Genomic DNA, 23977 nt, shown 5'->3' on the forward strand with positions numbered 1-23977 from the left:
AAGCCCTGGGTTGAGTTCCTAGCCTCACTAAAAGGTGGTACTGTAACTTCATAGACTATGTGTTTCTGTGCATTATATATTCTTAGTTGCATTATATAACTTTCCCCTTGAGATAGGATCTGAATCCCAGCAGTCCTCCTGGTTAAGCCTGAGTGCTGGAGTTATAGGCATGAATCACCATTCCTTGCTTTATATTGCTTGTCAAGATTATGAGGAACTACGTGGTGACTTTATATGATTTTGGCTGGTAACAGATTCAATGGAGGTGATAAAAACACTATTTGGATTTTCTAAAGGAATATGTATAGGGGTGAAGAAAAGATAATGTTATAGTTTAGAAAACTTGAGATCTGTCAAGTAGCTGTCCTATTAAAAATTAGTTCATTCCCAGCACTCAGCAGCCAGAAGCAGGTGAATTTCTGTGACTTTGAAATTCAGTGGGGGGGGGGGGCTGCATATTGAGACTCTTGGATGGATTGATTGAAAGGTACTCTCCACCAGGTATAATAGCCTCAGTTTGATTCCTAAGTAGGGCTGGCAAATCTTGAAAAGGCCAAAAGATGGCAGGCATGATGTCACAAGTCTCTAATCCTAGTGCTTGCAAGGCAGAGTGGCGGGAGAAGCAAGGGTTCCTTTTCAGCTGTATAGTCATAGGCCATCCTGAACTACAGAGGAACTTGACTCACAACCAGTCAATGAGTGGAATTAAAAAGAAAAGAAAGGCTAAGAAGTATGTTAGAGACTATTTAACAAGGAAAAATAAGATTAGGAAAATTTTGAAGGGTATATTTGTAGTATTTTGATTAATACCTGGGGTGAGGGAAGTATATGCTGTTAAAACTTACAAGATTTTTATAAATTATAATTTCTAAAAATGTGTATGTACCATTGAAACCAAGCCATGAGAATTCTGATTTTACTAAAGTGTTTCTTGCTTCATTGTTACATACACGGGCTTGTTTGTTTGCCCTTAGACAGCATCTCACTCTGTAGACTGAGCTGCACTGAGACTCACAGAGATCTGCCTGCCTCTGCCGCCTCAGTGGTGGGAATAAGTGTGTACTACCATGCTCGGGCTTACTTTAATTTTTGTTTATGTGTTTATGTGTGGGTGTTTGAACTACGTGTTTTTCTGTGAACCGCAAACAGGCCTGGTTTCTGTGGAGGCCAGAAGAAGGCATCAAATTCCCTGAACAGACAGCCATGAGCTGCCTGCCATGTGGGCTCTGGGAATTGAATCAAGGTTTTCTGCAAGAGCAGCAAGTTCACTTAATCACTGAACCCTTTCTCTAGTTCTAGAAACTTGCTGAGGAATATTTTAAAGAAATTACCTAAAAGAAAAGAAATTATCTAATCCTCAGTCCAGGTCATTCCCATTACGTCCTGAAACAAGATTAATCATTTTGTTTACTTCTCAAATTCTTGGCTAAGGTGGAGGAAGGCTAGGAGCCATGCTCATAGTTGTATTGTGTGTGTGTGTGTGTGTGTGTGTGTGTGTGTGTGTGTGTGTGTGTGTGTGTGTGTGTGTGTGTAGTGAGTCTTGCCCTAGCTTGCTTCAACTCTTTGTCCAGGCTCATAGTTGTAGTGTGTGTGTGTGTGTGTGTGTAGTGAGTCTTGCTCATAGTTGTAGTGTGTTTTTGTGTGTGTGTGTGTGTGTGTGTGTGTAGTGAGTCTTGCTCATAGTTGTAGTGTGTTTGTGTGTGTGTGTGTGTGTGTGTGTGTGTGTAGTGAGTCTTGCCCTAGCTTGCTTCAACTCTTTGTCTTCCGGGTAGGTAGAATCACCAGTGTGCACTATTGCATTCAATAAGATACTATTCATGCTGCATACTCTCTTTTAAAACTACGAAAATCCTATTCATTTATATTATTGTTAATCAAATTGTGGAGTTGCATAAAACTTGATAGATATGTATTATTTCCCTTGAGTTGATGATCTTGAGACTTGCATTTGACTAAAAGTATGTTCTGATTTTTAGGGGCCAAGAATGGGCTCTTACACAAAATTAAGTCTTGTTTTCAAAACATTTTCAGATTAAATAGGTCCAAAATTATGTATCCAAGTGTGAATGTGATGTTAGTGAACATTAAGTTATGGATGATGAAATTATTTCTCTCATGATACTGTTTAACCAACAGTCATGTAAGTTAACTGAGTATTTACGTAAATTGAAAAAAAAAACTTTTGTTTTTATATTAAGATTTGACTATGACTCCTTAAAAGTATGGCTCCGAGTTAAGAGCACTGATTGTTTTTCCTAGGGTCTCGCCCTTCAGTTTCTAGCACCAGTTCATAGATATATTTAAGTCTAGTTCCAGGTGATCCAGTGTCCTCTTTTGGCTTCTAAAGACACCAGGCATACATGTGGGTAAAATAAATACATGAATCTTAGAGGAAAAAAAAAAAAAAATGTCCCCAATTTTTTTTTTTTTTAATCCCTGTCTATCTGGCTCCTTTATTGTTCGTTTGTTTTTCTTTTTCCCCTTAGTTTGCTTTTAGTTTTGTGTTCTTTTGTTTTTATCTACCTGGTTTTTTATATTGAGGATTTTCAAACCTTTTTTTTTTTTTTTTTTTTTGCCTAACATGAGTTAATTTTAAGTGCTTATGTAGATACAGAAAAATTTTTGCATCTGGGGGGAAAACAGACAAAATGGTAATTATCACCTTCTTCCTGACTTAATTATTGAAGTTAATTTAAGAAATTGGTTTCTGTGTCAAGCAGGTATAATAAAAATTAAGAATTCTTCCCTCTCAACCCCTCCTCCTTCATACAATCCCTCTAAAAAAATTTGACAAAGTAAAATCCCATGAACTCTGATTCCATGAATATTTTTCTTTGTGTGACCAAACTGTGTTGGAATACACAAATTAAGCCCTCACAGATATCAGAATGCTGAGCTACTGTGAGAGTATAAATAGGCACTAAAGGTTAAGAGGGTCTTTCATTCTGTTCATGCCATTCAGATGTGAAGAAGGGGTATTTGATCCCTAGCACAAACTGGCTAGTAAATAAGATGGAGATTAAACTTTGGTACCCCTCAATTAAGTTTTTTCTTGATTGTATGAAATTGGATTGACTCCCATAGACACTAAGTATAAGAAAGGACTAGATTTTCTGTTCATGGACTTTTAAGACTTGTTTAAGGCTCTTTGCTATCACGTGTCCATCATATATGTGTGACCTGCTTTATTTGTTTTTCTCTGTTAAGAACTTTTCTTGAAGTAATGTGAGAAAAATGAATAAGGAGTTATTATACATTATTTCTGTCCCCATGATTATCTCATGAGAGGGTTAAGTGTGGGTTGGGAATGTGACTTAGTGTGTAGAGTGCTTGCCTGGTATGCATAGAATCCTAGGTTGGATTCCTCGGCATCTTATAAAACTTGGTATGTTTGTTTCTACCTGTAATTCCAGCACACAGGTTGAGTGAATAAAATCAAAAGTTCAGTGTTGTCTATTGGGACATTGCATATTTGAGGCCAGCCTGGATTACATGTGCTATTAAACTTACCATGGCATGCATCACGACTTAATTATAGCTGATGGTAAATTATAGTTGGGCCTAAAACTTGGAAGGTTGAAATAGGATGACTATCTCAAGTGGAGTACAGAATTGAGACTGTCTGAACACCTCCTACCAACTCCTAAAAAAGTAAAACGAAATTATGAAGTATGTGAAATTGTGTTTTACCTTCAATCGTCTAAATGTTACTTAGATGTTTTTCCATATTCTTAGCGACTTTGGAATCCAGAGAAAAGTTTCATTGTAATAATATGACAAATAATTGAGGAAATGAGGAGGAAATTATATATGTAATATACATGTGTGCATTGTAATATATGTAATATACATTAGGGCCTTCTATTTTCTATGTATGTTCACATGCCTAGAATCCCAGCATTTGGAAGTCTGAGGCTAGAGGATTGGAAGTTGGATGTTAACTAGCCTGGCATGTATAGTAAGACCCTGTCTCAAAATAAAAAGCCGTTTTCTTTTAAAATTGTAGCTTACAACAGTTGGAGAGATGGCTCAGGATTTAAGTTGAACCCATATGGTGTTCAGAAACTGCCTCTAACTCAGGTTCCAGGAAAATTCATAACTTTTTCTGGCCTCTTCAGCACTCAAGACAGGGAGGTCCTGGGGGCAGCCTACATTCATCATGATGCTGTCTCATAGAAAAATTATATGCACTCAATTGTTGCTTTATATAACTACGTTTAGAAAAGTTACTAAGTTCAGTTTTACTCATTGTTCTCATTTATTTGATATCTTTAAACTTACATATAATCTGGCTGTATAAGAAGATGAAATACTTGAAATTGTGAAGATTCTCTTTGCAGTATATAAAAATATTAAGCTACTTCATTTCTTCCTGGTTTTAAACATAATTAATTTAGGAATAATATGTATACTTCCTACATAGAGTTTTTCAACCTGTTTTATTAGTCATGTAAATAATCCATTAGGTGTTTGTTTTATAAACTTTTTTTTTTTTTTTTTTTTTGAGACATTTTCAGTTGAGGGTGTGTAACCTTGACTGTCCTAGGACTTACTATGTAGAGAGGCTGGCCTCACTCAGAGATTTCACCACATACCCATCCTCTACCTAAGTGCTACCACCATGCCAACTTTTATAAATACATATACCCTTTTTTTAAAATCCTGTTTCTCCCCTTTTCCCCATGTTTGAGACTTTGTCTTGGGTATGCGATAAAGCAACTAAATAATTACTTGGCCAGTGTGTGCTATTAAGGCCTTAAAGGGTCTTCCCTGAACATTCTCTTTTAGACAATATTGCTTTCTTTCTGTTCACTCTCTGTCATTGTTAATATTAAACTATTCCAGTTATTTTTACTGGTGGATTGTAAGCAGTTTGGAATTGTGTTAATGATTGGGAGATAGAAGCAGTTTTTCTGAACTTTTAAGTTCTCATGTTATCTAAAGAATATTTGTTGCTTTCAGTTCTTACTAATGTAAAAATGGAGTGGACCTTCTCATTTTTGTAACTAACCTTAGTTCCTTAAGGAATATGGCAACTCACCTTGCTTAGCTTTCAATGTTTTTATTTCTCAAAATGCATAGTTTAATAAACTTTTCAAAATTAGCTTTAACTTAAATTCAGATCGAGTCGGTACAATAATTAACAAGATCCCATAGAATGACCTATATTCACTTTGAAAACCTGAGATTATGGAATAGAGCACTTGTAAAAATTGTGCTTAAAATTGATATTAGTTAAATTTATGTTTTATAAATGAAGGAAAGTATATGTTACTGATCACCTAAAATTTTTTCATGGTTGTCTTTTTCAAGTTTTGTCTTTTTGTGTATTTCCCTTAGACATGAATATTATAAATTATCCTTTAGTCTTCAAAAGACTTTTTAAAACTTTATAACCTAAATTTATGCATGGATTACATATGGCTAACAGAGAGGACATAGGACGTGTATATTTAACAGTCTCATTTAGAATATGTTAGATAGGCTTTATGATGCAGTTTGAAGAGTTTGCTGTCTAGAGTGACTTTCTTGGTCTTTGAAAGCCCATTCTAGTAGTAACCAATTCAGTGTGGCCACCAGAAAGTTGTTTCTCCCAGCTTTTGTTGTCTTTTCTGTGAAATCAGACATGGTTTCTTTTCTTTGTAATATAAAACTTGAAATGACGATCATACACTGAAACACAGAGCTGTCACTCATTGAAGTTCATGTCCTTCCTTCTCCATTGTTGTAGTTGGTGCATCTCTCCCTTGTGGCCTTCCTGATCTCTGCAGTCAGTGGTTCTTCTGCAGAGCAGCTATTGCGGCCCCCTCTCCATCACTGACTAGTAGGCTTTTTCTCATTTCTTGACTCTTGATCAGTTTCACTTTTTGTCTTGATTTTAGTCTTTTTGTATTGGAGTTTGGCTTTTAGAGTTATTGGGAGGGTATGGCTTCTTGTATTATGTGAATATTACTGTGTAAGAGCACTATCAATATTTAAGTCTGTTACTAATAATAGTCTTTGAATATGTGAAGTTTTACAGCTGTTGTCATTCAATGTTCAGTTAATGTATTCTGAACATAATATTACATGTAGGTTGAGAATGAAAATATAACATGTTTATTAGCTTCACAAGAATTTAGCTGCCATGGTGCAGTGCTTGAGAGGCAGAGGCAGGTGTTCCTATGAATTCAAGGCCAGCCTGGTCTATATAGTGAGAGCCTGTCTCAAAAACAAAGCAAGGTGTTTGTTTGTTTTTTTTTTTTTTTGTTTTGTTTTTTTTTTTTTTTTGGTCTTCTAAAGACAAACAAAACAGTGTGGTAATAGAGATATAAACATATTATCAAAGAGAAAAATGGAGTTTGCCAGATACAGTGCCATGTGACTTGCATTCTCAGTAGGTTGATGTAGGATCGAGTTCCCAGGCTAGCCCCAGCTTCATAGTGAGAACAGATTTGAAGATGAACCCAAAGGAAAGTTAGAGATACAGAAGTAAGTTAGAATAGTTTTACTTACCACATTACAAAGTAAAAAGGAAAGAGTGTGATGGCACACTCCTTTAATCCCAGTACTCAGGAGGCAGGTGAACATTTTATGGTCTACATAGGAAGTTCTAGGTAGTCAAGGCTTCAGAGTAAGACCCATCCCCCCCCCCCCCACACACACACACACCAACCCCCAAAGGAAGAAACCCTCCCTAATTCCTTGGAAGACAAAGGCAGGTGTGTCTCTATGAATTCAAGGCCAGCTCCATCTACATAGAGAGCTCCAAGGCAGTCAGGACTACAGAGACCTAGCCTCAAAATTAAAGAAAAAAAGGAAGCAAGCAAGCCCACCATAAAATGGAATGAGTCGAGCTGGGTTGGTGGGTGTCCTACCTATCACTATCTCAAAAACCAGCCATGATGATGATCACATGCACTCACTCCCTGCGTTCATGAGTGCAGACCCTCTTGAGCTACATAGCAAGATCCTGTTTCAAAGAGAAAAAAAAAGAAGGTTGTGAGTCTCTTAGTGCTCCATTCTAGAAGTTCTACAGTGTGTCAGATCACAATCTTTCTTTTTCAAAACAGCACATCCCATGTGTTTTGTTCCTTAAGTAATTGGGGTGTGTATGTTTAAAACACACCTAAGTTATTTGATAAAAACATTGTTCGTTTGTTCATTCATTCATTCATTCAATACATCAATCATTTTGAAGCTGGATTTCATTGTTTAACAGCCCTTTGTAGAGCACACTACACTGGGCTAGAACTCAAAGAAATCCTCCTGCCTCTGCCTCCTGAATGCTGGGATAAAGGTGTTCGAAACCACACTTGGCACAATTTTTAAAATGTAAAGCTAAAGCTTGCTTTTCACCTTTTTTATGGGTCCAATACAATGAATTTGGTCTCCATACAGAGGATTGTATATGATTTTCTGCGTGTTGTAAAAGATTTCTGCCCTAGCTAGCAGGTCTTGTATTCCTGCTCTTGGTGTTGTACCTGATCATATACATGGGCTGGTGAACATCAGCTGAAGACACCAGAGGAATTCTCTCCTGATCTCCAGAGCACTCTGTAGAGTCAGACTCTCTTCTCAGCTAGGCTCTGGGCACCCGCCATTCCTATGTTTGCATTCCTATATTTTTGTTCTTACAAATCAGTGTTCTGTATTGTCTGTCTACATGAATCTCGAATTTTGTGTGTGTGTGTATTTTTGGCATGGTGACACGTGCTTATTATATCAATAAAGAGGCAGAGACTAAAGGATGGATATAAATTCGAGGCTAGTCTGGGGTACTGTGAGGTTCTTTCTCAATGTACACAGTAAGTTACTTGAAATAGAAACATAGCTAATTTGAGTATGTGGCAGCAAAATTGAATTCACTATTTTATTAATATTGTACTTGAAATTACCGTATAATAGAAACCCATCATCTTTTCCTTTGATGCCATTTAAGAATTGCTGATAAAATTTGAGTATAATTTGTAGCCCTAGAAAGGTCACTGATGCTAGTCATAGGCTTGTAATTTCAGTGCTTTATTGGTGGTGGCTATGAGATACAAACAGTTCAAGGTCATCCTCAGCTAAGGTTGACTCAAGCTAGAAAGTTCAGAACCTCCACCACCAAAGAAAAAGTAAAGGAAAAAAAACATGGATTGACTTCTTATTGGTGGAAGGGTCAATGGTAAAGCATACACCATCCAAATGCTTTGTGTAAGCCTGGCATGATATAATCCTGGTGTTCAGCAGGAGGCCTGAGGCAGGAAGATGGCGCATTCTAGCTAAGATTGGAACTCATATTTTTATGTCTTGATCTAATAGCGTGGCACATATGTATCTGTGTTTTTGACAGTAACACTGGAAAGTTATTTAAATAAACTAATTAAACTAATAGCTTTCTTTCTTTGTCGTCACAGACTGAGAGTAATCATGATACTGCACTAACACTTGCCTGTGCTGGTGGCCATGAAGAACTGGTACAAACACTACTTGAAAGAGGAGCTAGTATTGAACACCGAGACAAGAAAGGTAGCCCTTAGTTTTGTTAGTTTTACTTTATGGAAGGTCTGTGGAAAATATGAATTTAGAAACAATTAGTTTATATCACATATTTGGGGGGGATTGTTAATATTTCTTTGCTTAGCTTGTTGTAAGAAGTTTTTTTCCCCCCTAGGTTTTACTCCACTCATTTTGGCTGCTACAGCTGGTCATGTTGGTGTTGTAGAAATCTTGCTGGATAACGGTGCAGACATTGAAGCCCAATCCGAAAGAACCAAGGACACACCACTGTCCTTGGCTTGTTCAGGGGGCAGACAGGAGGTAACATTTCCTCGTAGTGTAATTTCTTTTTCTACTTAGCAAATATGTACTTACGTGTTTCTTTCCATATAGGAGCATTATGTCTTTTAGATTTATCACAGTAACTCAAATTACATATCCCCAAGAATAGGGTTACTATAACGTCGTAACAGACCAAAGGGCAGGAGTTGATCATATGTGTCCAAGAAAATTGAACTGTGTATTTAGCTTTATGTCTAGTATTGTTTAGTAATTAGCTAGTTAGCCTAGGTTTTCCTTGTTTATATTTATTTATTTATTTTCGGTTTGTTTTTGATTTGTTTTTTTCCCCTCCAACTTCTGTGCAGGGGATATAGATGAGTTAAGCCAGTTATACTATCTTTATGAATTCAGAACTTACTGATTCTAGGTCTAGAAGACACCCTGTCATCCATGTTAGTTTCTGGTTCAGGTTTAAAAAGGGCTTATTGAACAAGCCCGACCAAGTCCAGATCTCCATGTAGAAGGAGGGAAATGACTTTCTAAAATAGTTCTTTGATTCCCCCACATATTCACTATGGTACTCGCTCTCATGTTTGGTCCCTTACAACACACAATAATAAACACTTTTTAAAAATTTGTCTTATTCTCCATCCTTCTAACTAATCAGATAAGTACATTAGGTTTTCAGAACAAACTAGTAAAAGAAATTTTTATAATTCCTATGAAAAACGGGCACAAATATATAAAAAGTAGTATTTCTTTTCATTGTAGATTAAAAATAAAGGCATGACTCTCACATTGCCTTGGTGAGGTGGATGGTTAGAGCAAACTTCTGAAATTTGTACTCTGCCTCCCCACCTGCATTCCATATGGGCCTACATAAATACAAATTTACATTAAATTAAATAAAGCCACTTAGTCTTACCAGCTTTAATGAAGGTAATTATAGATTTTAACTGATATGTCTGTAAATGACTGCAAAGCACTTAATGCTCAATAATTTGGCTCTCAGTGAAATGCGCTTAAGACCCAAAAGTAGTATCAGCCTGAACTCCTGCATTGTTGCTGGGGTATAAATAGTATGGCTGTTCTTGGCATCAGGCTGACAAAGTTATGCACCCAAGATTCTATTACCAGGTAAAATTTAATGCTATGCCCACAGGCACAGGATAATATAAGGTTGTTAAGGTAGTTAAAACACGGAAAAACTTTTCAACTCTCCTGTTATTTTATAACAGCCAAAAAATACTGATTACCTGATGTGGTGGTTGCACACCATTAGTCCTAGTGCTCGGGATGGGGAGGCAGTCATATATCTGAGTTTGCCTTCAGCCTGATTTACATAGTGAGACCCTGTCTCAAAAAAGTATTAACTGGAGAGATGACTTGGAGTTTAAGAGTATTCACTTACTTACTGCTCTTCCAGAGGTCCTGACTGAGTTCAATCCCTAGCAACCACATGGTGGCTCATAAACACTTATAGTGAGATCTGATGCCCTCTTCTGCAAGCAGGCAAAGCACTGTATACATAATAAATCTTTTTAAAAAATGGTTGAAGGTTTTAAAATTTTAATGCATTTATATGTACATACAAAATGCGTCTTATCTCATGTTTTCCTTTATGACTACGGTAAAAGTAACAAAAATACTTGTTATTTCTCAATGGCCTGCCACAACATCTAAGCTCTGAAATCTTGTGAGCACATTCATTAGATTATGAGGTTTTTAACAGAGAGTTCTCTGTTGACTTCTAAGAACCTTGTCATCATATAAGCCTATAAAGATGAAAGAACTTTTCTCATTTTGTTATATCCCCAACTTCCTGCACCTTCCCCACCCCCAGAATCAGAAATATCTCTGAAATTGTCATGGCTTTAGAAAGCATGTATCTTACCTCTTTTTCCCCCTCTTAGGTGGTGGAGTTGTTGTTAGCTCGGGGTGCAAATAAAGAACACAGGAATGTTTCCGATTATACACCTCTGAGCCTGGCTGCTTCTGGTGGCTATGTGAACATCATCAAAATACTGCTAAATGCAGGCGCCGAGATCAATTCCAGGCAAGCTTTACTCTGTCTGTAGACACTTTATTAAGAACACTGTGCTGTAGATATTTGGAAATTCTATTTTAGAGATATTAAAAACTATTGAAGTTAAAAAATTTGAGAAATTTATTCAGGAACTAAATTTTTACATAACTTAAAAATTACAAACCACTTTTTTAGTGAACTAAAGGCAATAGCTTTCTTAGTGTTAACTAAACAGACAAATATCTGCTTTATCATCATAGGATGGAGATTTTACTCCCTAGCTTGTTGCTATATGGCAATCTACTAAGGGTTTCTAAGGAAGTTTAGTAGTATCTCAAAAGATGCAAGGGCTGAGGAAAAGATGTTAAATTTTAACTAATCCTATAGAAAGAAAGACTTTTAGCCAGACTTGGTAGGTAGGCCACTGCCATAACTTTAGCACTTGGAAGCTTGAAGCAGGAGGACCAGGAATTCAGGGTCATCCTCAGCCCCCATAGCCAGTTAGAGTTCAGTCTGGACTGTGGGATACTCTGTCTCAAAAAGTGGGAGAGAGAATTTTATATTTAAAGTTTTTTTTTTTTTTTTTTTTAATCCTTTCCACATTTCTGCTGTGACACACGTTGTGTTTCCTTTGTTTCCCTATATTTTTCACCCCCAGAACTGGTAGCAAGTTGGGCATTTCTCCATTGATGTTAGCAGCTATGAATGGGCATACTGCTGCAGTTAAGCTCCTCTTAGATATGGGCTCTGACATAAACGCTCAAATAGAAACCAATCGGAACACTGCCCTTACCTTAGCCTGCTTCCAAGGAAGAACTGAAGTGGTTAGTCTCCTGCTTGATAGAAAAGCAAACGTTGAACACAGAGCTAAGGTAAGAAAGAATATAAAACTCACCACAGCTCTTTGTTGTGGTGACAAAAATACTTGTGAGAAATCATTGGAGAAACATAAAAACAGGTTTATTTTAGAAGTTATGATTTTATTACTTTCTAATCACTTTAATCTATATAGTTAAAATTCTTTATCATTTATGAAAATACTTGGGCGTATGTTTTTATAGATATTATTGATAAGATTAATTAGCTAAAAGCAGTACGATTTTTGAAAATACAGGAAATGTGTCGTTCATATCATTGGACTTGGATCTTACTTATCCTTTTCTCCATAGCACTGACTTTAGGTTAAAATTAATGCTTTAATTAAATATAACTCAAACAAATGTCAGAACAAATCTGTGAATCTATAGAAACTATACCATATTGCTCCCTCAGACTGTTAACATTTTGGCTATTTCTGGTCTCTTCCGTAGTTTTTTTTTTTTTGGTTTTTTTTTTTATTGTTTTTTTTTTATTTATTTATTTTCCATTAAACCTAGACTGGCCTCACACCACTAATGGAAGCGGCCTCTGGTGGGTATGCAGAAGTGGGCCGAGTTCTTTTGGATAAAGGTGCTGATGTTAATGCCCCTCCAGTGCCCTCCTCGAGAGATACAGCTTTAACCATAGCTGCAGATAAAGGGCATTATAAATTTTGTGAACTTCTCATTGGCAGGTATGTTATGAGCATATCCTTTGTGTATGGATATAAGTGTTACCATTCTCTCACTGGGCACTGTCACTGTGTAAAAAAAAGTCAAATGTAATTCTGTAATATACATATTCTTTGTTCTTATACTGTTGTAGGCTTTAAGCTGACAATAACTATTCAGTCAGGATCAAGGGTAGTTGGTACTTTTAGTTACTTAGAAGCTGGCTGGCAGTTTTCAAAAATGCTCGTCAAAGACCAGCTAGCTGTGCATAGTGGCACATGCCTTCAACACCAGCTCTTAGGAGATAGGTCTTGAGAGGGAGGTGGATCTCTGTGATTTGGAGGCTGGCCTGGTCTATAGACTGAATTCCAGGACAGCCAGGGTTAGACCTTATCTTATCTTTTATCTTATCTTAAGACCTTGTCTTAAAATATAATCTTAAAAACATTTGCATGGCACCCTACATACATATTTGTTATTAACAGTACCATGAGTCTTAATCTACTTTGATATTAACTGGACATTGAAGCTTTTTATTCTTCTTGTATACACTGTAAATACACGGATACAAATAATCTGAGATGATATTGCCTCATAGGATAATGTTTATCTACAAAATACTATTTATTTATTTGCAGAATTCAGAGTTACACAGTCAAAAATATTAATTATATGGATATTTAATTTAATAGTTAGACATTCTTCATAATATAATTCTTAGAAGAATAAATTGATTCACCCATGAGTATTTATTTTCCTCTTTAGATTTTCACAGCAGTTTTTTTTTGGTTGTTGTTTTTTTCTTTCTGCTATCTCTATCATTCCATCTCATATAAGAAAGTGCTGCTGTCATTCATTTCCAGGGGAGCCCATATCGATGTGCGGAACAAGAAGGGGAACACTCCGTTGTGGCTAGCAGCAAATGGTGGACACCTAGATGTGGTTCAGCTACTGGTGCAAGCAGGTGCAGATGTAGATGCAGCAGATAACCGCAAGATAACACCTCTTATGGCTGCATTTAGAAAGGTAGCATACTTCATCCTCATTCACGTTCATTGCACATGGTGGGCTGTGCAGGGGGAAACTCGGTTTTGTGATTATTCTAGACTCATTTTTTATGATGTAATAGCTTCGAAAGCAGTAATACTATGTGCAAATGAAATGCTCTACTAGCAAACCAAGTAGATATAATATTTCAGAAATGCTGTGAATGTGATTCATGTTGGGCATCAAAACTAAGGGTACTTGTAAGAAGATATTCTATGTTGGCCAGCCAGATGACTCAGTGGCTAAAGTTGCCTGACATGTAGGCCTGGCAACTTACAAATGATCCCTGGAACTTACATAATAGTAGAAAGATATCCAATTACACAAAGTTATGCTCTAACCTCTACATGCATGCCCTGGAGTATGCACCTAAATTGATACATCGTGGACATATGCATACTCAGTAGTAAGGAAAATAAAATAAAGATAGTGTCTTAGGGTTTCCATTACTGTGAAGAGACACCATGACCATGGCAACTCTTACAAAGGAAGATACTTAATTGGGTAGCTTAACAGTTCAGAGGTTTAGTCCATTATCATCATGGTGGCATGCAGGCAGGCATGGTGCTGGAGAAGGAGCTGAGAGTTCTACATCTTTATGTACATGCATCATGAAGTAAACTGACATTGGGTATGGCTTGAACATACAAGAGACCTCAAAGCCCTTCGCCACACTGACACACTTCCTCCAACAAGGCCACACCTAGTAGTGCCACTCTCTATGGGTTTACTGGGGGGGGGGGGGGGAGGTAATTACATCCGAACTGGCACTGATATTCAAAGATGTGCATCTAGTTACACTCTTAATAGTTAGATTTTTTTAAAAAAAAAAAAAAAGTAAGTTTTATCACTGATTTATTTTTATTGGGGTTTTTGGGTTGTTGCTTAATTTGAGTGTTTTGTCTTGTGTTTTAGTTTAACTTTGAGATAGGATTTCACTATGTAGCTTTGGCTGGCTCGTAACTTGCAATTAGACCAGGCTAGCTTTTAATTCCTAGACTTGCCTCTTCCTCTATAGAGTACTAGGACTAAAGGTATATACAATAAGCATGGCCTTATTGTTGGTTTTAAATATTAGGGGGAAAAGACAATGAAAACCTCACTTTCAATAGTTTGCTGAAAATATTGTATTATATTTAGAACTAAAAATAGAAGTTTTAAATGGAGGAAAAGCAGCTTTTTCTATAGTTCCATTGCACAGAGCTGTGTTCTGTTTTTTTCCTTCCTTCCTCCCTTCCTTCCTTTCTTCCTTCCTCTCGTTATTTTTTTTTTAAATGCACCACTGATAAGTTAATACCGTTTTAGCCTAAATTGGTACTTAGAAAACAAGATTACTATTTCAGGAACTGTATTTATTTACTTTGAGACAGAATTTTTTGGCCTAGGCCTTGATCTTTGCCTTCCTCCTGCCTCAACCTTTTCAGTGAAAAGAAATGTATATAAAGTGTATTATAAAATTATTGTATTAAGGCATTTTAGATTGTACCACTTTAAAATCCCTCCTTAGGGATGTAGCTTATGTCTAGTGTGCATGAAGCAGTGAACTTACTTCCCAAAACCACAATAACCTAGCATTCATAAAACTACCTTTCAGATACTAAAGCATGGACTGCTTTTAGTTTATATGTTACAAGACATACTCTTTGTCTCATCCTTTCTGATTTTTTATTTTAGCCTTTTTCTTTTTTCTCTCCTAAAGATGTTCTTAATGTGCAGTGTTGCCTGGCCTGCAGCTAGCTAGCTGTGTATACCAGTCTGGCCTCAAACTCATAATAAAGATCTTCCTGCCTCTTTCTCCCATGCTGGAACCACTCTGTTACTGACTCTGATTATTATGGACTACATAACCACCTGCTCACTTTTTCTCCTCAAGTATTCAAATAAACTCTTGCCTCAGTGACTTCTGTAATACTGGCTGAACCATCAAGTTAACCTTCCTTGCATCTCCACTGTATTAGTATTTTCTTGCCGGGTTTGCTGTTCAAAATCACAGTGTAATGTCTTTAGTCCTCACCTTCTGTTATGAATCCCAATGGAAGAATCATGTTGTTGCTTGATCTTTGTCTTACCTCCTCTCTGATGATCTCTGTTGTTCAACTAGAGTGCTCATGATGTGCTTTTGAGTAGTTTAAAGCTCCCCTTTACAAGTGTTCTGATTTTATTAGAGTTTCATATAGAGATTCTAGATATTCTATAATCCTTCTATAGTCCTTTGTTATCTTTATTACAGAAATAGGCTACCAAGTCCCAACAGCCTGCCTACCTATATTCCTTCTCTTCCTCCCTCTTTTTTTAAATGAATGGTAATGGGTGCTGTTTGAGTTGTGGCATAGAGATATTTTAAAGAATGTAAATATTCAGTTAAATCCTTAAAAAGATAAAATAAATACAAATTAAAAGGAAAAGAGAGCCCAATTTTCTCAACCCTGCATTTTGGAGGTGGCAGTAGTGCTTCACAGAAACAAATTCAAGCCTGGCCTCGGTATATTGAGTACTTTGATTCTAGCACTGAGGAGAAACAAGCAGTGGAGAGGAACTGGAAGGCAGCCTGGACTTTCTGTAGTTCAGGACAGTCAGGACTACAAAATGAGATGCTTTCTCAAAAAAGAAGGAGGTAATGGAAATGATGCCTCAAAAACCAGCTGGGCAAAGTGGCTTAGCAGGTAAAGGTACTTTTCCATGCACAACTGGTAGCTTGCATTTGGTCCCCTAAACCCACAGGGAGGTGGAAAAAAAAACAACCGGATCCACATGACATAAATACATGCATGTGTATATAGAAGTTCGCACATACATACATATACACAATAGTAAGAGTAACTGCTATCTCTATTATCAAAAAGATGAATATTATGTCAGAATAGTAAATACTGAAGTAAAAGGACAGCAGCTCCTAACCAGAAATATAAACAGCAGTTTTGTATGTGTGGGTACATATGAGTGTGTATGGTTTCTTTCTTCATAGTCTAGGCTCTCTTGGGCCTTTCACTCCTCACACTAGATCTTCACTTAGGTATGGGTCATCACACCTTCCTGGAAATAGTTTTTTACCTTTTTATGCGGCAGGGTCATACTCTGTAGTCCTAACTGTCCTATACTTGCTATGTAGACCAGAGTGGCCTTGAACTCAAAGAGGTTCCCCTGCCTCTGTGGTTGGGATTAAAGGGATGTGACACCAAGTCTGGCAATTATTTTTACTTTTAGTACTTAGAATTAAAAAGAGAATGAGAGTAGGGAAATGGTTGGTAAAGTTTGTGGAATATATTCTCATTTGGTGTCTCTCATTTTTCTTCATGCTGATATTTAGTCAGAATTTTAGGTCATAGCATTCTTTTTTTTTTTTTCCAAAGATTTATTTATGTATACTTGCAGGTCAGAAGAGGCACCAGACTGTATTACAGATGGTTGTGATCTACCGTGTAGTTGCTGGGAATTGAACTCAGGACCTCTGGAAGTAGAGCCATTGCTCTTAAACACTGAGCCATCTCTCCAGCCCCCACATACTTCTTTATATAGGAATGTGAAATGAGATTAAAAATGTAGTTGTAACCCATTAGAAGGAAAAGCTGTGCTTCTCATCTATAGCGTAAATACACAATTAGGTCTTTACTTTGTGCATTAGTGTTACCTAGTGTGTTCAAGTTCTGTCAGACACTGTATAGATTCATTGAACTCTGTTAGCTTGTGTTTTTGATCTGACAGTGGCATCTATTTTTAGGGTCATGTGAAGGTGGTACGCTACTTGGTCAAAGAAGTGAATCAGTTTCCATCAGACTCTGAATGCATGCGGTATATAGCAACCATCACGGATAAGGTAATGTATTGTATATAGCAAACCATCACTGATAAAGTAATGTGTTACTCAGATTCACCTTGTGAGCTGAGTTACTGTTGGTTAATGCAGCCTTCTTGCCAATAAACTGTGAGCAACAAAGTGTAATAATATATAGCAGTTTCATTTGTATAGTATGTATGAGCTTTTAAAAGATTTGCCTAGTTTTGTAATGCATTCTGAGAACAAGAAAATCTTGAAGTCTTGAATACCAAGAAGTTGGGGCAGCATTTCAGGAGTTTTGGTTGCTGGGAATGAAGCTCAGGGCTAGAGCAGTTGCTTACTTGTCATGGTCCTATGTTCTGTCTTAGCATGACCATGTCATACCCAGCATTTTATTTTGGCTTGAATTTTGGCAGATGTAGGGAAGTTAAAATATATCCTGTTACAGATTTAATTATCTCGACATATGGTTTTGAAAATGTAAAGGCCTACAAATGTAAAAACTGCTTTATTTCATGAGAGTGATCCCCCCCCCCCTTTAATTCTATGTACAATAGCTAGTTCGTTGTCTTGCCTTACTTGGGATTTCTGTGGCAGTTCACATTATTGAATATTAGGGGTTTTTTGTTCTTGTTGTTGTTGTTGGAAGTTGAAATAGATTAAAATTTTATTTTATTTGGATTTTTGAGACAGAGTTTCCCTTTATAAGACTTGATATACTGTAACTCACTTTGTAGATTGGGCTGGTATTGAACTCAGAAATTTGCCTGCCTCTGCTCCCTGAGTGCTGGGATTAAAGGCATGGCGTGCACCACCACACCTGGAGTAAGTAGATATTTTGAAAATTTTGTTTATTTATTTATTTTTTTTTTCAAGACAGAGTTTCTCTGTGTATTCCTAGCTGTCTTCAAACTTAGAGATCTGCCTGCCTCTGCCTCCTGAGTTCTGGAATTAATGTGTGCACCACCATGCCTGCCTAATATTTTTACTGATAGTAATAAAAAGAATAGTTCTTTGTTTTGAGCATGAAATCACCAAATTAAAATGCCCCTGTATGTGCTTTAGATCTCTTTGTTGTTAATAATTGTTCCCATATGTAGGAAAAAACTATAGTTATGGTTTGTGTGTGTGTGTATAATTGGTTTGTTTACATGCTTTTACATTCACCATGTTTGTATACAATGTTTTTTTTTTTCTTTTACCCAAAATATAGGCCTAAGTTAGCTTCTAAGTGTGTATTTGAAACTGGGAAACTGTTTTTTTCGGTTGCTTTAGAAATGTAGTTTATCTACACTTCACTCCAACAACCCTCATTCCCCATTCCTGGCCTAATGTTAATTAGTAAACATTACTTTTAGGAATCTGACTAAATGTGAGTTGTCCTTTAAGACTAGAAATGTCTCCAATTTTTTTCTTGCAGGAGATGCTAAAGAAGTGTCATCTTTGTATGGAGTCAATAGTACAAGCCAAAGACAGACAGGCTGCTGAAGCAAATAAGAACGCCAGCATACTGCTAGAGGAGCTAGACCTGGAAAAGGTAATGGAACCTTTATCATAGTGATCAAGCACTTAACCCAATGTGAGTTCTTCATACAGTCTTATTACAGTGATACATGGATCTGAAGGAAACATACATTCTATCTAGATTTTAGTCTTATTTCAGTTATAGTTCTCTTAACCCTCAACTGCAACCCTAGAATTTATTACCAATAAATTTATCAGAGATAACCACATCTATTGCAAGGCATAAGTGGATCACAGTCACTCAGAGCCATTAGTGTACATGTTGGGTTTGGAGTAGTTGGGCATGTCATGCATGTACATCTAATACTTTCATTTCCTCTTGGTGACTGGTAGATGATGTTAGGTATTAGGTAGTACTACTTTTACGTAATCATAGTTGAGTAGTCTTCTAGTCCTTAGTACTTACAGTCGCTGCACATGAGAGGCTGAGGCAAGAGGATTAAAGGTGAGGCCAAATTGATTGTTTTTGTAGGATATTGGCAGTTGGGTTCTGTTCTTGACACTGTGTACACATGTACAGTTTATTGACTTGGATCTCTCCCCCTCCCCCATACTCTTCTCCATAGATTCCTGTAACTTTTAAAATAAATGGTGTATGGATTTGTGTATGTACAGCCTCCTCCATAAATTTTTAAACTACTGCATGAGATATATTTGTAAATAAAACAATCTCATTATCTCAGCACATGTGCCATGTGATTACTTCTATTTTTTGCTTCACTCCTCGAATGCACCTTTAATTCTTTTGCCAGCAACCTGCCTACCAAGAAATGGTAGAATCATTTACATCATATTATCATTTTGCTGTTCCTTACTCCCTTGTAACTCATGTCCTGCATTCCAGTAAATAAGTCTTTATAAAGAGATAATTCCATGTTGCTGGGTTTCACTTTGAATGCATTATTGCAGAAACCTTTTCTGCCTGATAGTCACACCACTTTCCTTCTGTTTCTGTGCATTCCACACTTTTATGTTTTACATTCAGCCATTGTGATGTTCAAGCTACCCTTCCTCCAACTGTAACTGCACTGGACTTCTACAGAGTATTTCATTTTTCTCCAAGCATTACAATAAAATAACTTTACCTGTCATTTATTTACATTGTATGAGTTTGTGTGTAGGTGTCATACCATTTTATAGAAGGGATGTATGCATCCTAGCATTTGAATAGCGATTAGGTACTTGGAGAGCTGACTCCTTTCAGATAACTGACTGATTTTTCAACCCTTTAATACAGCCCAGTAGTTATACCACTATATTTCTGCTCTAATGTAGTCTCATTCACTTGGATCATTTTCTTCTCACCTCCTTTATCTTCCAACACTTTTTTTTTTTTACCTTTAGTAAATGATTTTAATAAATTCCCTACATCAGGAAGGAAATTGAAATATCCAAAGAACAGTTCCAAAGGTCCTCCCCAATCCCTCTATCCACCCACTAATATATATTCACTCTGCCAGGAAATAAACTTTATACCTATATACATAGGCTTCTCCCCCAAATCTGGTGTACCCTACTCAGGGCTGTTGGAGCAGTGGTCCTTTTTTCTATATTATTTTCCTCCATTCTGGATCACCATGCAGGATTTCTTGTTTGTTTTCTTTTTGAGATGGGTTCATGTACAGCCATGATCCACCTGAGTCTATCTTCCGGTTGCTAGGGCTACAGGTGCCTTGCTCTCTTGTAACTTATTCTTCTTTAAAAACAGACAAATAAAAACACCACAGTGGGCATGGTGGTGCCTTTAATCCTATCAGAGGTAGGCAAACCACTGTTGATTTTGAGGCCAGGACAGCCAAGACTGTTGCACAGATAAACCCTGTTCCAGTGCCAGAGCCCACATGGTGGTAGAAGGCCAAATAACAAATTAACCTCTGACCTCCACTCAAGCCTGTTTTCACACAAGTGCAGAGAAAATAACTAACAATATATACTCATTATGTGTATTTAAGGCATCAATATCCTCACCTGCCATAGTACATGCCAATTTGTTTTGTTTTGTTTGTTTAAGGATTTAACCAACCTGTATCAATAGTGTCCAGAGGATGGGCTGCAGTGTTGTTAAAGCAGAAGTGCTCTTCCAGAGGCTGGGTTCATTTCCTAATGTGCATGGGAGCTTACATTTCTCCAGTTCCATAGGATCTGATGTGTTTTTTTTTTTTTTTTTTTTTTTTTTTTTCCTGGCTCTCGCAGGCACCATGAACTCATGTAGTGCACAAACATAAACAGGGAAAAAGAGAACAAGAAATGCACATCCAGAAGAGACTTTTGTATCAAGCGTGTAGACTTTCTTTAAATCCTAAGTAATACCATATGTAGAAATGTTCAGTAAGATAAATAGCAGTGTTTTAAAACTTGTTATTTTACATAAGACATGGGACACCCATGGATTCTACTTTTGTTACTAGAACCAGTCCTTTAGGACACTAAGAGACAGTTTATGCTTACTACATATATCATATATATGTAGCCCTCATTTTTTTCACTAAGTGTAAACTGGGTGAGGATGGCTTATTCTTCCTGACTGACACATATCAGATTAGCAATAAGTTTTTGTTGCAGCTAGGTGTTGTAATGCACCCTTCACTTTCAGCATTTGGATGGTAAAAGTAAGAGAATTGGGTAATTGGGGTCCTTTGGCAACATATAGAGTTTGAAGCCACCCTCAGCTGTGAGATTCTATCTTAAGGAAAGAAACAGAAAAGGTTCTAAATATTCAGGCTTCCAAATTTTTCTTTCATTTCTGTAGATTCTATGTTTATAAAAGGTTAGGGTCAAAGCCTATTGCCTCTTCCACCTCTGGAGTGCTGAGAGTACCAGATAGGAATTGCTGTAATATAGGAGTCAGTGCGATAATATGGGAATATTTATGCTTTTTGTTAGTTTTTCAGGTGGATGGTGGTGGCCCACGCCTTTAAGCCCAGCACTCACGAGGTAGAGGCAGATTGGTTTCAGTAAGTTTCAGGCCATCATAGTTAGTTCCAGAACAGCTAGGGCTACACAGAGAAACCCTTTCTTGAAAAAAAAAAATTTTCCCGTTTTCTTAAGCACCCTTAATGCTAATCCTTTTCTTCCTATAACACTTACCTGCCCCATGGATCTGAACTAGACAGGAAATCACGGACTTGAGATAAACAGTGAGTGCTCTTTAGGACTGACTTGGGGACTACTTAGGCTGTAATGTGCCAAGTCCAATGCTCAATTCCATGGTCTAACAGACTCACTCATTAGTTGCAGTTCCTCTACTCTTTCAGTAAATTAAAGAGGGAAGTCATCTAGCAGTCATCTTGGTTTGCTTATCTTGATAAGTGGGTTGGCTATATAGGCTCAAATGACCTTGAACTCTGTAAGCTCCTGCCTGGGGTTTGATCCTGTGTTCTCTATAGAAGTCTTGCACCAAGGGAGAGTAGCAAAACCCCATTTCCTATCATTTAACCTGGAGCTATCTTGTAGGAGACCAGTAAAAACTTAAGGGTACTGTACAGGTAATTTGTATAACACATGTTTCATACCTGCTTCTCTTTTCAGAAACATGATGTATGCCAAGCAGTGGTGGTGCATACCTATAATCCCAGCACTTGGTAGGGAGAGGCAGGCAGATCTCTGAGTTCCAGGACAGTCAGTGCTGTTATGCAGAGAAACCCTGTCTGAAAAAACAAACTTAAAAAAACACACACCCCAAAACAAGATTAAAATTTCCCCAAACAAAAGTAGTAATAGTTCCCAGTCCCAGGCTGTAAAATTGTGAGCTAGGATTTACAGTCAGCTCAGAGATGGATAGGTATGGCTGGGTGGTGGTGGAACACCACTGTAATCCCAGCACTAGATAGGCAGATCTCTGTGATCTGTGAGTTCGAGGCTAGCCTGGTCTACACATCTACTTCCAGCTATAGAGAAACCCTGTCTCAAACAACACCAAAAAAAAAAAGAGAGAGAGAGAGAGAGAGAGAGGTATGTATGGGCTGGAGCAGTATCGAGTGTGAGAGAGGGTGGGGTGATTATATGGGCTGGAGCAGTATCGAGTGCTCCTCTGGCACACACAAACCACCAATACAGTAGTAATAAAAGGGAAAAACAAAAAAAATGAAAACAAAACCAAATAACAAAATTGATGCCTACAGTCCCAGTTCTCAGGAGATTGAGATAAGAGGACTGTAAAAATTTTAAGGCCAAAGTGGAGTGCTTTTATTTTCTGTGTGTTTGCTGGGAGGATTGACTTTGTCTGCAGCAATGGGCACAGAATCAACTTGGGAAGTTCCATTATTTTGGAGGCTTCCACCCAAGTGAAATAGTTTTGGATACCCTACAGAAGAGAATTTCAGGATCAATCTGTGTGCAGCACTGTTGGAGTTTAATATCAGGACATACCCAAGACCTTAGGTGTGGGTTTCTCTGGAATCACACTTGTTTCTGCATGCATGAGTTTGACCACATTTAAGATGTTATACTGAAAGGTTTGCTAAGGAACCTAATTGAGATGATAAAGTAATTCCTGACAAGATTGAAGTTAGATCTTCATTCTAGTCAAAGTTAATAGTCTTATTTGTAGGATTCCTTGAAAATACTTAGGAGGAATGAAGTTCTACTCCAAGTCCTAACTTTCTGGCCTTGAAGTTCATTGGCCTTTGAAAAAAGAATAGAGATAATACTTTTATATTGTCATGCTCTTTATTCAGATACTGGTGGCAAACACTCACAGCAGCAGAACTCATGGGATGCAGAGGGCGAGCACTCTTGGAATGCAGTTCTGAGTTCCAGTAGTCAGGGGTTTATAAAGGTATAACTCACAAGGCGATATACTGCCTGTCTGTGTGGAATCAGGGACAAGAACACATGGTGACACACTTCATGCCTGCCTATGTGTTCTCAGACCCACATTCTGCCTTCATGTAGTCTGGGGCAAGCAAGCTTGTTTACAGCAGTGAAAAGATGAGATTTGCACAAGACCAGGCAATTACAAGAACAGTCCCCAGCATCCCAGGAACTCATCTGTCCTTGGGCAAAGTGGGCTCAAAGGGTAGAGGCATTTTTGTTTTATAATTCTCTTAAGTACAGTACTCTTAAACTTTGGAACATAATGTTCACCATCACAATATCAACTCTATATTAATAAACACTCTCAGAAAATGTTAGTCATGTCAGAATTCACAATTCTTAGCTAGAGGAAACCCGTGTCAGTAAGGGATCTTCCTGCCTGGATCCCTTGTCTTTCTATTTGCCTCAGTCTTACTAGTAGGATACTATGCCCCCCCCCCTTTTATTAAATACCATTGTTTTTATAGGCGTATACTTGAAGTGCATGAAAAATACACAGAAAGAGAGTGCTTATGG

General features: G+C 37.4%; 1 protein-coding gene across 1 annotated transcript in view; it reads left to right on the plus strand.

Annotated features, from left to right (window-relative positions):
- Positions 1-23977, plus strand: part of Ankrd17 (ankyrin repeat domain 17) — a 129481-nt gene that overhangs the window by 81453 nt on the left and 24051 nt on the right. Inside the window, exons 17-24 of the mRNA XM_051198092.1 lie at positions 8382-8493; positions 8639-8784; positions 10659-10801; positions 11430-11643; positions 12148-12323; positions 13164-13326; positions 17066-17161; positions 18543-18659. Coding sequence (XP_051054049.1) covers positions 8382-8493; positions 8639-8784; positions 10659-10801; positions 11430-11643; positions 12148-12323; positions 13164-13326; positions 17066-17161; positions 18543-18659 — 1167 coding nt within the window. The remainder of the gene's footprint in view (positions 1-8381; positions 8494-8638; positions 8785-10658; positions 10802-11429; positions 11644-12147; positions 12324-13163; positions 13327-17065; positions 17162-18542; positions 18660-23977) is intronic.

This window comes from Phodopus roborovskii, unplaced genomic scaffold (genome assembly GCF_943737965.1).
Source record: "Phodopus roborovskii unplaced genomic scaffold, PHOROB, whole genome shotgun sequence".
NCBI lineage: Eukaryota > Metazoa > Chordata > Mammalia > Rodentia > Cricetidae > Phodopus > Phodopus roborovskii.